Below are 12373 nucleotides of genomic sequence, written 5' to 3'. Positions count from 1 at the left end.
TATCACTCCTGCACCACCTTGTGATCAACCCTTTGCCACGCTACCCACTTGTCCATCTACCGAGTAGTTTGCCTCTTGACCTTGTCGCCAACCTTGACAGCAGGCCTGATCAACTTCCTCGCCCCCAACTGCACAACCGGCCTCTTGACCCCAAGTCCCTTGATAACCTTGTCTTCCTCAATAGTCTGTTCCTGGATCCTCTTAGCGACCTCCTCCCATACGCCCGGCACCCCCGTCTTCATCGTATACAACCGCCCTTCTTTGACATAGAACTTGAACCGCGGCTCACGAACCACCTCTTCCATGCGTTTGATGATGCCCTTCTCCCGCTGCCGCTGAGCCCAAGCATCGCTCTTGGGCAGCTCGATGTTTGCCAGGCGGAAGCGTTTCGGCGGTAAAGCACGGAGTTCGTGGAGAAAAGCGGTGGTGTGCTTGCGAAAGGGGAAGATGCGAAGGGTGACGAATTCGAGTTTTGTGTTTGCTGTTTGGTTGGGGTTGGTGCGCAGAGAGGTGGCGAAGCGGATCAGGTCGGAACGGGAGCGGCGGGCGTGTTCGGGGATTTGGAGAAAGACTTGGTGGACGAAGGGGGCGGTTAGGTAGGCGAGGGTTAGGGTGGGGATTGTGCCTAGGACGCCGACTGTGGAGAGCTGTTAGTCTTTGGTGATTTGGATGTGGATGTTATGGATGTGTGATGGGGGAGGTAGATAGATTAGACTTGATAGGAACGAATCGCAGTGAGGTAAAACTTGTGTAACTCGTGGTGGAAGACATGGAAAGGCAGGCTTTATCCTCCCGTTGCTAGAGTACGAGATAATCACGCAAGATAACTGTCAAGAGGAATCCATGGCCAGTAGTATAGATGACAAAGATTGGGAAATAGTTGGCATGAACATGAGGTACTTACCCGTGATAGCCTGCATCTTTCTTACTCGCTCATCGGGTTGGTTCGTGTTGTTCCATAGTGGCGGTACACCGAAAACGAGGGTGGTCCCAAACTGCAGCAGAGCCATTGCTTTCCAGAAGGATATCCACGTAGTTCGTGCATCGCCCGCATCGTAGATCAATAACCTCGACTTGTATTCTGAGTTCTTCGTCAATCATGTTCTTCGCATCTGCCCTTGTCCTCTTGCATGTAGGCCAGATCGTTGCGCAACGTACTTCGTTCTTTTTCAACGGTTTTGGCTGCTGACTTGGAAGACTTTCCGAACCACTGCAAGGTTGGCGATGTGGAGAATTTCCGCTGGCAACTCCGGCATACAAAGGCATCGATGCGAAGATTGACCAATGGCCGTATTCCTCTATTTGCTGGTGTCGAGCTTCGAAAAGCGGCCGCAAAGGCGAGAAGTCGTGGCTGCATACCAACTGAGGGACGTGGGAAAAAATTGCACTTCTCTGCTTCACTCAAGTCGGCGGGTGGTCGACGTCTCTGTCGCGCGACTGCCAACCTCGCCTGCTGTATGGCTTAGCACAGCGCTTACTCAGCAATGAGGTTGTATGGGCGTGTAAGGGTCGAGGTAAACCGCAAACAGACTCTGAGGTTGTCGCGCTGTCACGTGTGTGTGGTGATCGGCATGGCGCGGGAACTTTAGCCGATGCCGGTAAGGCTGGCGTTGGTCGAGAAGCCACGATTGCCTCGACCCACTCGACCGTCGACGTCGGTATGCTCCTTTCGCGACTCTGAGCTATTTTCCCGCCGCGTTCTGGATTGATCGCGCGCTCTTCATGTGACTCGTCGGCAAGATGTTGTTCGCATTCGCGCTGCTGCCGCTCATTTCATTACTATCTCTCGGACACGCCTACCAGGCCCTCGAGGATGAGACGCTCAAACACCTGCCCGGGCCGGGCGATGACTTCGACATAAAGAAGGGCTCGATATTGGCGCCCATCTTGATCCCCAGAGTCTCGGGGACGGACGGCAATGCCCTTGTTCGCCAGCATTTTCTGAATTTCTTCAAGTCGCAGCTGCCGGAATGGAGGATAGAGATGCACAACTCGACGTCGACGACGCCGGTGAGCAAAGGCAAGGAAGTGCCGTTTGTCAATGTTATTGCGACACGCGATCCACCGGGCAGCTTTGAGGGGGATGTTTCGCGCCTGGCCTTGGTCGCGCACTATGACAGCAAGTATACACCAAAAGGCTTCATTGGAGCCATCGATAGCGCAGCCCCATGCGCCATGATCTTGCACATCGCTCGCAGCATCGACGCGGCGCTGACAAAGAAGTGGGCTGCGGCGGACCCGGACGACTTTGACGTGGAGCACAAGGGAGTGCAGATCCTGTTGCTCGACGGCGAGGAGGCCTTCAAGACCTGGACCGACACGGACAGTCTGTATGGCGCGCGGTATGCATCACGTCTACGGCCCCGCAGTTGGTAACTGACACGTGCACAGAGCTCTCGCCGAAGACTGGGAGTCGACTTTCCACGCCGCATCCTCGATATACCGCACCCCGCTCGATTCGATCGATTTGTTCCTGTTGCTCGACCTCCTTGGCTCCAAGGGCCCAAATGTACCGTCCTACTTCAAGACCACGCACTGGGCATACAAGCACATGGCAACGGCCGAGGCCCGCTTGCAGAAGCTGGGCTTGATGAAGTCCTCTCCCAATCACGAGTCCAAGATGGCCAAGCGCAAGGACAAGAAGCCCCGCGCCGAACGCCCCTTCCTACCTGACGCGAATAAACAAAACGATGCTTTCATGGGCGGCTTCGTGCAGGACGACCACGTTCCTTTCATGGCGCGCGGCGTGGAGATCCTGCACATGATCCCAACGCCCTTTCCAAGAGTGTGGCACACAATCGAAGACGACGGAGAGCACCTAGACATGGACACGGTAGAAGACTGGACAAAACTCGTCATGGCATTTACCGCAGAGTGGATGGAGCTAGAGGGCTTCCTCGACTTCAAAGCAGAAAAGCGGGAGGTGGGTGCCGAGAAATCGGAACTGTAAGCTACTTCCTATCAATATGATTGCATGTAAGTTAACACGCCATAGTGAGATACCCTAGACCCTTACGAATCAATTTTTCGAGCATACCACCAAAGTGATACAATGCGTTGTGCCTTGTGTTTACGCTTACCTCGAGTTGCACACTGACTGATACAGACACAGACAAAGGGCAAGTATAGGCACAAAGCAAGTTCAGCGCGCGCCTTTGACGAAGGACTCTTGAAAGACATGTCCACGACAAGTACAAATTTCCCAAGTATTCGAGAAGGCGGCAACACCGCTCAAACGCGGCCACAATATTGTCTCCAAGATCTGCTCTTCTATTGACAAGCTGACCTACGTCTGGTGTTCTGATCGTTTATACCAAACTTCCAACACCACCCTGCAGTACTCACCATGCCCAAAGGTAAACCAAAGAAGGATAATCCCGCGCTGTATGGGGGCTCGCCAGAGCCTTCAAAACTCAGCACAACCCGTTATGCTGCTGTACACAGGCGGGGCGGCACACATAAAGTGCGCGACGAGCACAAGACTGACTCCAAATACGATAACTACAACTACAAGGAGCTTGTCGATCAAGCAAAGGAGCGCGGCATCTATCGCAAGGATATGAAAAAGGTTGAGATGGCATGGGCTTTGAAACACGATGATGAAGAAGAAAGACGTGCGGAGCAAGATGCCGTGCTCGCACTCCAGCGAAAGAGACAAGAGGCGAAAGAAGAGGAGGAAAGAAGAGCTGCACATAAACAAAGACAGATTGAAGAAAAGCACGAGAGGAGGATTGAAAAGGAAAGAAGGCGACAACGCGACGAAAGCGTCAGCGACGACACGCTAAGCGACGCCGACATCGAAGCCCAAGAAACAAGTCGAAACGAGTACGCGCGCGAGCAATTCGGCCAAGCCCTCAGCGACGAATCCTGGAACTCGACATCGACAGAATCAAGTCCCGAACCCATGGACCGCGACACCAAACCAGACTGCCGCCTCCGCCTCTTCGAATGGCCACACGAGCAACTACCAGATACCTACCCACCACGCTTCTTCTCCTTCTCCGAGCCCAAACCACGGGCCATACCCTATGCCCCCCTCCGACTCACCACGACCTCGAGTAAGCAGAAACTCGTCCTGCCAGGCTCCAAATATCCGACTGGCGTCGATCCAGATTTTTGTCCCATGCTCTCCCCACGCACACGGTCCGCAGCACGCAACGGCCATTTAATCGGCACGCTCCAGCACGCCGTTGTAGAAAGCGGTGTGCACTGGGCTCAGCGCACGTTGGTGCAGGGCTGGAATGCACATATATATTTTCACCTGGGTTCTCGTCTCAACGAGAGTAAGCCCGGGCTGGCGGATACGTATCGGAAATGGTGGCTGGAGAATAGGAAGTTGTCACGGGTCAAGGGTAAAGGGGAGGCGAGGAAAGAGGAGAGAGCGGCGAGGCATGTGCAGAGGAGGAGGAATAGGACGAGGTTGGTGCAGGAGGTTTATGAGAGTTCGTTGTGGAGGCCTGGGGGGATGGGGTATGTGGCTGCTTATTTGGATTACTGGGGGGATGGTGGTGGTGTTGGAAGAAGAGCATGGGAGAAGGGGGAAAGGGTGCTGGAGAATTTGTTCTTTGTGAGGTTTCTTGGATGCGATGTTCCGCATTATCACTTCTGGACGAGACTGGGGGAGTGGGGGGATCCGTGTTTTCCTAATCCGGCTTGGAGGGCAGCTGGACAGTTGGATGAAGATGAGCAAGACGCTGTGAGGATAGGGGAAGATGCAAAGGGTGGGAAGAAGAGATATCGACTCAGTTCAGAGAATCGCGTTGAGTCTCTCAGTTCAGCTAAGACACGATTGATACGTGTACGCCGCGCGTCCCTTACATTATCCTTCGCAACCGCATCATCGCCTTCATCACCATCCTCCCCTATCACCATCACCAGCGCAACGACGCACACCGAATACCATTTGTACACCCACGGTCTCTCCTCCACACTCTCCGCCTACCGCGCCAGATGGCTTGCTAAAGGTAAAACAACCCACTGGAAAACTTTCGCTGCAAACCTGCCCACGTTGTGGCCAAGCGGTAACATACCCGATGTGCCGCCTGTAGAAAGCAGACCTGGAGCCTGCCTAGCGCTGAAGATTGCGGCGATTGATATCTCGGGTACGGGTGGAAAGACAATGTTTAGTCCATTGATGGGTGGGGAGGCATGGACGGGGAATGATGATAAGCTTTGGGAGATTGTGGAGGTCGTGGAGGGTGTCGAGAACAATGAAGATGAAGGCAACGAGACTGGTGATGAGAGTGACAGATTTGGTGGGGACGAAAAAGATGACGAGGAAGCAGATGGTCAACTTGAGGAGATTGGCCACGGGAACGATGACGAAGCGTTGTACCGACGTGGTAGTATGGTCTTTGCACACGACAAGACGTACAATGATCCGGCCATAGCGTGGTTGGACAAGATCAGTCAGAGACTTGCTCCGTCATCGACGTCAATGAGTACGCGCGAACCGAACTCTTTGAAGATGAGGGCAGAGTTGGAACAGTGGGAGGAGATGGTTCTGTCTTGTCTTCCACGCTCCACTTGATTTGCCACAAACCTATTAGCTCTTCTCGCACAGCGTTCGCTTTCGCGGCGTCTTCAGCACTCGACCCGCATCGAATAGTAAAATGCATTAGCATCTCGGAAGCTATCTCTTGTCCAAGTGTTTTCCGCAAAATTTGCCTAGGGTACTGCGCATGATTCATTCTTCGTGCGAAAACCTCCCAGGCCTGCTGAGAAGACTCTGCGAGTTTGCAGAAAGAGGAAATCAGGTTTAGAACAGCTCTCGGACCATGCAGATGATAGACACCATGGAGTAAAAAGGATACTGCGTTGGCTCGACCGTCTGTCATCGCTAACGCCAAAGCGCTAGGGCTTAGTGAGCCTTCGAGTCTGCGTTCTAGATAGCGTTCTTGCTCGCTCCAGTCTCGTCGATGTCTTTCCAGGGTCTCAAAACATCCGTCAGGAGGATGCCGACGCCAGGGGTAGCCAAGCCATGCTGCTTTGCTGGAGACGCCGATATCTTGGATGATCTCGAGAGGCACTTCATATCGCCAAGATGTTCTCCCTCTGACAAGTTTTATCTCGCACGGTCGTCCAGAGATAAGCCATGCTTGAAACGCGCTGCTCGTTTCATCGAATAAAACTTCCCATGGTCTATCAACAACGAGGGGATCAAGTGCAGCCAGCTCGCAGTGCCGTGGCAAATAGCGTTGAAAATACCATCCAAGTGTATGAATGAATTCATCATCAAGAAACGACCGCCCAGGTGGCCCGAACAACGTGTTGAATAGCCTCATTGCCTGACGATGATTCTTTTGACTCTGGAACAAGAACTGTTGTGCCGTACTAGGACTTTGTTGGCCATCCTCAGCAAGATGAAGAATAAAGTGCCTTGCAGAGTCGTGGACGAATGTGATAATGCTTCCAGTGTCGATGGTAAGGAAATCTGCTCCTAGAGTGCCTACCCACTCCTCGGTTAGGCCTTTGTGATCAGAGCCGGCCCGCAGCATCTTCGTCACATCTTGGATTGACAATGGCGTAAGCCAACAAAGAACAAAGCGGAAAAGGTCTCGCCTTGTCTCGACAAAGTCATCGTATTCGTTTTGATCCCAGAGGCGTTGATAGGCTGTTCTGAGCTGCTCGTCTTGGGTATTGTTCTTTGAGGCATCCAACTCAGTGAGCAGCTTTTGGGCACGGCTCACGGTAAAGACGGTCTTTTGTCGATTGTGTGTAGGTAGTAAGATCTGAAGCCAAACCCTGACCCAGACAAACCTACAAATGTAAGTATAGACCTTGAAAACGGGAGCTGGGTACTAACATGCCCCCTGCCCGGTCTGACAGAAGCTGCCGCATCTTGTTTTCGAGCGCTTTATGGCCTGTTTTAACTGTTTTCGTATCAGCAGATAGATCGACATTGAACAGTCATTGCCAGGTTACGTACAGAAGATGGACGATCGTGAGCCAGGGTCCAGACTCCGGAACGCGATCTCCGTGTCAATAAAGGTTTCCATGTCCTTCTTCGTGTCGCTTTGCTTTACCTTATACTGTAGCAGAATCGATTTATCGAAATATTCATCCACTACAACCTGAATATGTGACGTACAGATCAGATACACGTTGTGACACTCATTTGTAACTTCCCGCATACACCTAAGAAGATCTCCCCACTGTTCAATGTCGGCAACCTCGTCGAGTGCATCAACGAGAAATACGAGTCTCGCTGTCTTTCCATATTCCTGAATGACGTCGACCAATACTCGCTGCCAGTCTTTGGTCGATGGGTCATCCTTCAATCCTTTGGTGCACTTGATATAAAGCGAACGCGCGGGTTCAGAAACCGAATAGTCTGATTTCCATGATAACTTCCTAATAAGTGACCGGATGATTGTCTCGCAATCGGGCCTCTTGGTACCTCGAGCGGAGCAGAAGTAGGGAATAACTCGGAACGGTTCATCCGGAGTTTGTAAGGCTTCAAGTGCTTGTAGATCCAACAAGGTTCGACAACTGCTTGATGTTAACTTAGACCATCTTCATATAAAGACAACTCACGCGATCGTTGTTTTTCCTGTGCCATAAAAACCTCTAATCCAAAGGACACGGGGTGAGACCGGTTCGGATTGTGTCTCCATGTCTTCACGTTTGCGGAAACCTTCGGACCAGGCCCTGTATACCTGCAGGTTAAGGAACCATTGCGCATAGTTGTCTGATCGTCCCTCAGATGTGACCTCAGTTTCGATCTTACTCATTGATTGTTCTGGATCATCCTTTTGCTTGATCCATTCGAGAATCTTAGCCACTTTGTCCCCCAAAGCTTCCTCTTCTTCGATTCCCTTTCTTCTTCGAGACAAGGTATCTCGAACTCTCTCGATGTCCTTGACCATATCATCCCATACAACAGTAGGGTTCTTGAACGTTGTGGCAGCTGAAATCTCAATCGTAAGTAACAATGGCCATTACGTTTCCAAACGTCAGCTCACCTTTCGCTTTGAATCTTCCAAGCTTAGAGTCGGCCTGGAATCCGTATGTAGCATGTTGAATATCATGCATGAGGCGTAATGCCATGACATACACGGTAGAAAGCTCTTTTTCTAGCTCCTTGACTCCTTCTGTGGGCTCTGGTATCGATGTCGTTTCGTAGGAGATCCACTCACTGATAGTATTTGCGGCTACGAAATAAGCGTCTAAGGCTTTGGTTCGAAATTCTGGATCCGGACCGTTGACAAAAAGCTACGCTAATTAACCAAGTTCATATCGTTAGACAGATACTTTACCTCAGTGGTACTGAATACGATTGCACAACATATGGGTGCAATCTTGTGAGGGTCGAGGGCTGCTATAGGCATGACGACGCTTTTGACAGAAGCTAAGCTTGGTAACCATCGCCGCATACGATGTACGACTTCTTTTGAGGTGGAATTTTGCTGGATACATTGAGGCAAATCGAGATCGGCGGTGATGAACTTCGAACTCCAATCGCTAGTAGTGAGTTCTGTCAACCTATCGTTCAGGAACTTCCACTCAGCTTCATGCTCTTTCTCGAACTTCAAACGTGCCTCATCCCACGTTTTCGCTTCTCTAGCCCCGGGCATTCTCAAAAGACTAATCCCATTGCCTGGTGTTGCTGATGAGGTCTGAGGCAAAGTAGGCGTGATCTGTGCATCAGCTTGAATGGGCTCTACTTCTTCCTGGCTATGGGTGTCCTTAATCTGAGAAACTGGTTTTTGTGATATCGATGTAACATTGGCCGCATCAGTATGAGTTTCATCGTTGGATGGTGGGTTTTCACGATGAGTAATAGCTTCGTAGTTCTTCGAAGATGTCGACGCACGATCGTCATTGCCATCATGGGAAGTAGAATCATTCCTGGTATTGGTAACATGAGAAGCGCTTGCCGGCGCACCAGAGGCTATTGGGAATTGATTTGGAAGGCTCTCCGCAAGTGGTATAGGTGGCCGTCTTGGACTTGTTTTATGGGGTGAACACTCAGATACTGTGGGATGCGACTTTGAATTCCTGCCGGAACCGAGGTCCTTCAACCGTCGAACGAATCGTTTGGCAATGCCGGGTTTGGTGGAAGGCTCCATCGTCTTTGGAGTTTTACTTTGAAGCTGCTCTCGCAAACAAATGGAAACGAAATTTCAAATGTCTGTTACCCGCAAGATAATGGGACTGAGTGGTTGAATGGTAATGCAGGGTGGGAGGTTTACCCCTCCAAATTGCCAACTGAACCTATGCAGTAGCCAAGACTTCAGCCTTCCCCACGACAAGTCTGTTACGTCATATCTGACCGGGAATACTGAAGCGCTTCTGTTTAATTAGTATGGTTCGAGGTATGCATCAGCACAGCTTACTAATCCCTAAAAGAGTTAGATAGAATCCCGCACATAAGCCAAGGAAGTCAGTAGGCTGCTCTACTGGGGCCACGCCTAATCTAGGTAGCGTCCAAGCAAGTTGTATCTTAGAGATATCCGTGATCATTATTATCGCATTATAGTGAGAACCCCTAGGAAAACATCTTTAAATGCAACCCTAAAGGCGAAAGCTTTTTGCTAGACCGTAGCCTTAGCCTATAGGCTAGAGATCGCCGAGCGCAGACGCGATTGCGATAGCCTCTTGTGACTGAGACTCGCAGAATGGATAAATCATGATGAATTTATTGAGTGTAGACTATGTACGAGAACTTCAGACATGATCATATGTATGGATCTCCAGAGCTACCTATGATGGGACCATCCTTGGCAGTCATGTGCAGAAGCGGGGTACGTAGCTTTTCAAGTCACGTATGTTAAATTGCTCATTTACAAATTCTATGGGTGATTCAACGTGATAAGTTTACAAAGTTCAATCTACTTGAACCTAAGCATCTCGAAGCTCGTCGTTATTCGGAGTACACACCTACATTCTCTATCGTTTTCGAGCGTTGTGAAAGCACCATAGAAGATACCAATGAAAGCATTGACTCTATCACCACGCAAATAGAGATTGCCTGCAAGAATGAAATTGGTGAGGCGTGCTCGTTCTGCTGTATGCGGTCGGGAAACCTGACAGCTGAGGTATGTCATGCAGCTATGAAGCGGAAGGTCATACTACTCACTTTGTGATAGGGGAGAGTGAGGCATACGCTATCGCACAGCACTGTGAGGCCTGTAAAGTGCCACCACATATCGTCGCGCATCATGGTGTTGAGTGAGCATCCCAGTTTTCATTCCGAACAACTACACAAACCTTCGAAAAGGAACATCGGTGAGGACGGTAGCCTGGAATCTCCGAGCATGTGCGTCGCGAAACGAGCAAAGCAAAGAAAGGTCCATTCTTCCACACTGCCTGGCTAGACATGCATGGCAGCGGAAGCTCCGATCTTACTATACAGAGAACCTACCACATCAAACCTAAATGACACCATACTTGATTTCCAATGCATGCAGCCGTTTGCAGCTCACCGTAACATCCATCTGCAGCCAGAGTCTGCCTTCCGCGACAATTACCAATGGCACCCTGCCTTTCTCGCTGTATCATGTTGATTTATACCGAAGCAACGAGAAGTCAGCGAGTAAGAGATAAGGCACAAGTTCACATGCGTTGATCACTGCACATTGCGGTGTCTTCATTTTGCCACGTAACTGTTAGCGATACCCTTGTGAGGGGCAGGATACGAGGCTCTGCGCAATCGTGTATAGATCTGAGAGTTAGTCACAACTTGCATGGAGATATCCCAGATCTAGATTCAGATCTGACAATACAAACTCTTGCACACGTATATATCCATAGTTACTTGTCCTGAAAACTTCTCAAATTTATCGCAACTCCAGACTAGCGACCTTTGTCAATACTATCAGAGCTTCCACGGCCATAGTACGTCCTGGATGTTACCTTGTTATTGTTCGTTACGTACTGACCCCAAGGACAAGTTCTATAAGGGCGATCATGTGACAATCAACAATGGGGGCAACACTTATTATATCGTGATAAATGTGATCAACATCGAAGGAAGCCCAACAAGGTATAAGATCCAAGAGGAAGAAATGTCCAAAAAAGACGACGAGTCTCCAGAGGGTTGGGCTGGGGCGTCAAAGGAAGTGGAGGAAATTGTCCTTTGTGCAGCTTAAGACAATTTATGTCAGTTCCAAACTCTGATAGCGCACTTTCCAGGGGATTAAAGCGCTTCTTGGGGGCGATTAAATGTACTTGCAGTGCCAGGAGTGTAATTTGGTTCATTTGATACTGCCTGTGTAGGTAGTGGTCGCACATTCTTTATTTTCACCGAATTTGTTAGCTTCAGTATTCATTTCTACACCTCTCGAAGACCTAAAATTCTTACTGCATATACTACGAGCAACACAATATGTTCATCCATGGAGCTGTATGGCTTACCGCAAAGAATATTTGCGGTTTGGTCTTTTTCACCTGGAACACCAGATTAGAGCTGCTCTGACGCTTCATATTATGGCTTCAAATATTGCTACAATGATGAAGAACCACCTATCCACGGGAAAACCAACGGCGTTGTTAGACGTGATTGCCAATTAGCAGGGGGAAAATCCCGAGCGATCAATGCAGCAAGCGCAATAGCTGTAAGCTGCGATTGCGATAGAGCCGCGCGAGCGATCTTCAGGAAAGCTGCATGTTCTAGAGTAAGCTCTAGAGTAAAGTGGGTAGGTAGCACAGAATCTGCCTAGTCGCGCGTCTATCGACGGAGCTTATGCTTGACCATCTTCTTCGTAGTACACAGCACTCCAAGTCTCGCATGCGATTTTGCGATCACGCTGTGTGCCACTCAATGCACCTGAGCTGACCAGGAAAAGGGTATCCAAATTCTCCAAGTACTAAACAAGAGCAGCTCCCAGATTGTGGGGACGATGAGAATAGTGGATGACTCGTTTTCGCGTACCATGTCATCCTACCGGTGATACTTCGCCGGACCAATCATGTGCCTTTAAAGTCATGACAGCAATGACCCAACCTTGAGGTTTGGATGGCAAGGAACATAGGAATCGAAGAAGACGTCTAGTAAGTATGTCTGGAAGTTTCTAGTCGCTCACGTCCGCGATGATGACATACGGATTTCGTGAGCCAGGCCATCGCACCGCGGAACGAACGCCGACCAAAAGAATTGGGGCCCAGCCTTCCATGAAACACGCGTCGGCCAACCACATCGCTGGACGCCCGCTTTCAACAAGGATTCAGAGCGCTGCCTACCCATTGTACAGCAGTCGACTCCTGCATCGTTAGCCAATGGAACATTGCATGGTTGATTCTTTCTTTCGATCGCCGATCGTACACACAGCACCCTTAGTGGCCTTTCCCCTCGATAGCAGCCTGGACCGATCGCAGTTTCGACATTGGTTACCACCTTAGCATCGCATAGCCTTCGTTTCGTCACAACTCC

The 12373-nt window shown here is 50.2% G+C and overlaps 3 protein-coding genes across 3 annotated transcripts; 1 reads left to right on the top strand and 2 right to left on the bottom strand.

The window, feature by feature from the left end:
- Positions 1-56: 56 nt before the first annotated feature.
- GT037_010761 (uncharacterized protein) lies at positions 57-1357 on the bottom strand (the record flags this gene model as incomplete). The annotated part of the gene is made up of 3 exons (XM_038935808.1): positions 57-637; positions 905-1081; positions 1159-1357. The coding sequence occupies 3 exons, from the start codon at positions 1355-1357 to the stop codon at positions 57-59; spliced, it is 957 nt and encodes a 318-aa protein (XP_038781578.1).
- A 383-nt stretch (positions 1358-1740) lies between these two features.
- On the top strand, positions 1741-5685 carry GT037_010760 (nacht and ankyrin domain-containing protein; the record flags this gene model as incomplete). The annotated part of the gene is made up of 6 exons (XM_038935807.1): positions 1741-2342; positions 2392-2923; positions 3113-3191; positions 3357-4283; positions 4707-5441; positions 5672-5685. 6 exons carry the CDS (start codon positions 1741-1743, stop codon positions 5683-5685), a joined length of 2889 nt encoding a protein of 962 aa, XP_038781577.1.
- On the bottom strand, positions 5406-9071 carry GT037_010759 (uncharacterized protein; the record flags this gene model as incomplete). The annotated part of the gene is made up of 6 exons (XM_038935806.1): positions 5406-6759; positions 6806-6872; positions 6929-7491; positions 7537-7909; positions 7965-8214; positions 8259-9071. The coding sequence occupies 6 exons, from the start codon at positions 9069-9071 to the stop codon at positions 5406-5408; spliced, it is 3420 nt and encodes a 1139-aa protein (XP_038781576.1).
- Positions 9072-12373: the final 3302 nt, after the last annotated feature.

This window comes from Alternaria burnsii, assembly GCF_013036055.1.
Source record: "Alternaria burnsii strain CBS107.38 chromosome Unknown 733, whole genome shotgun sequence".
NCBI classification, from domain to species: Eukaryota; Fungi; Ascomycota; class Dothideomycetes; order Pleosporales; family Pleosporaceae; genus Alternaria; species Alternaria burnsii.
This window is presented reverse-complemented; position numbering and strand designations above follow the sequence as displayed.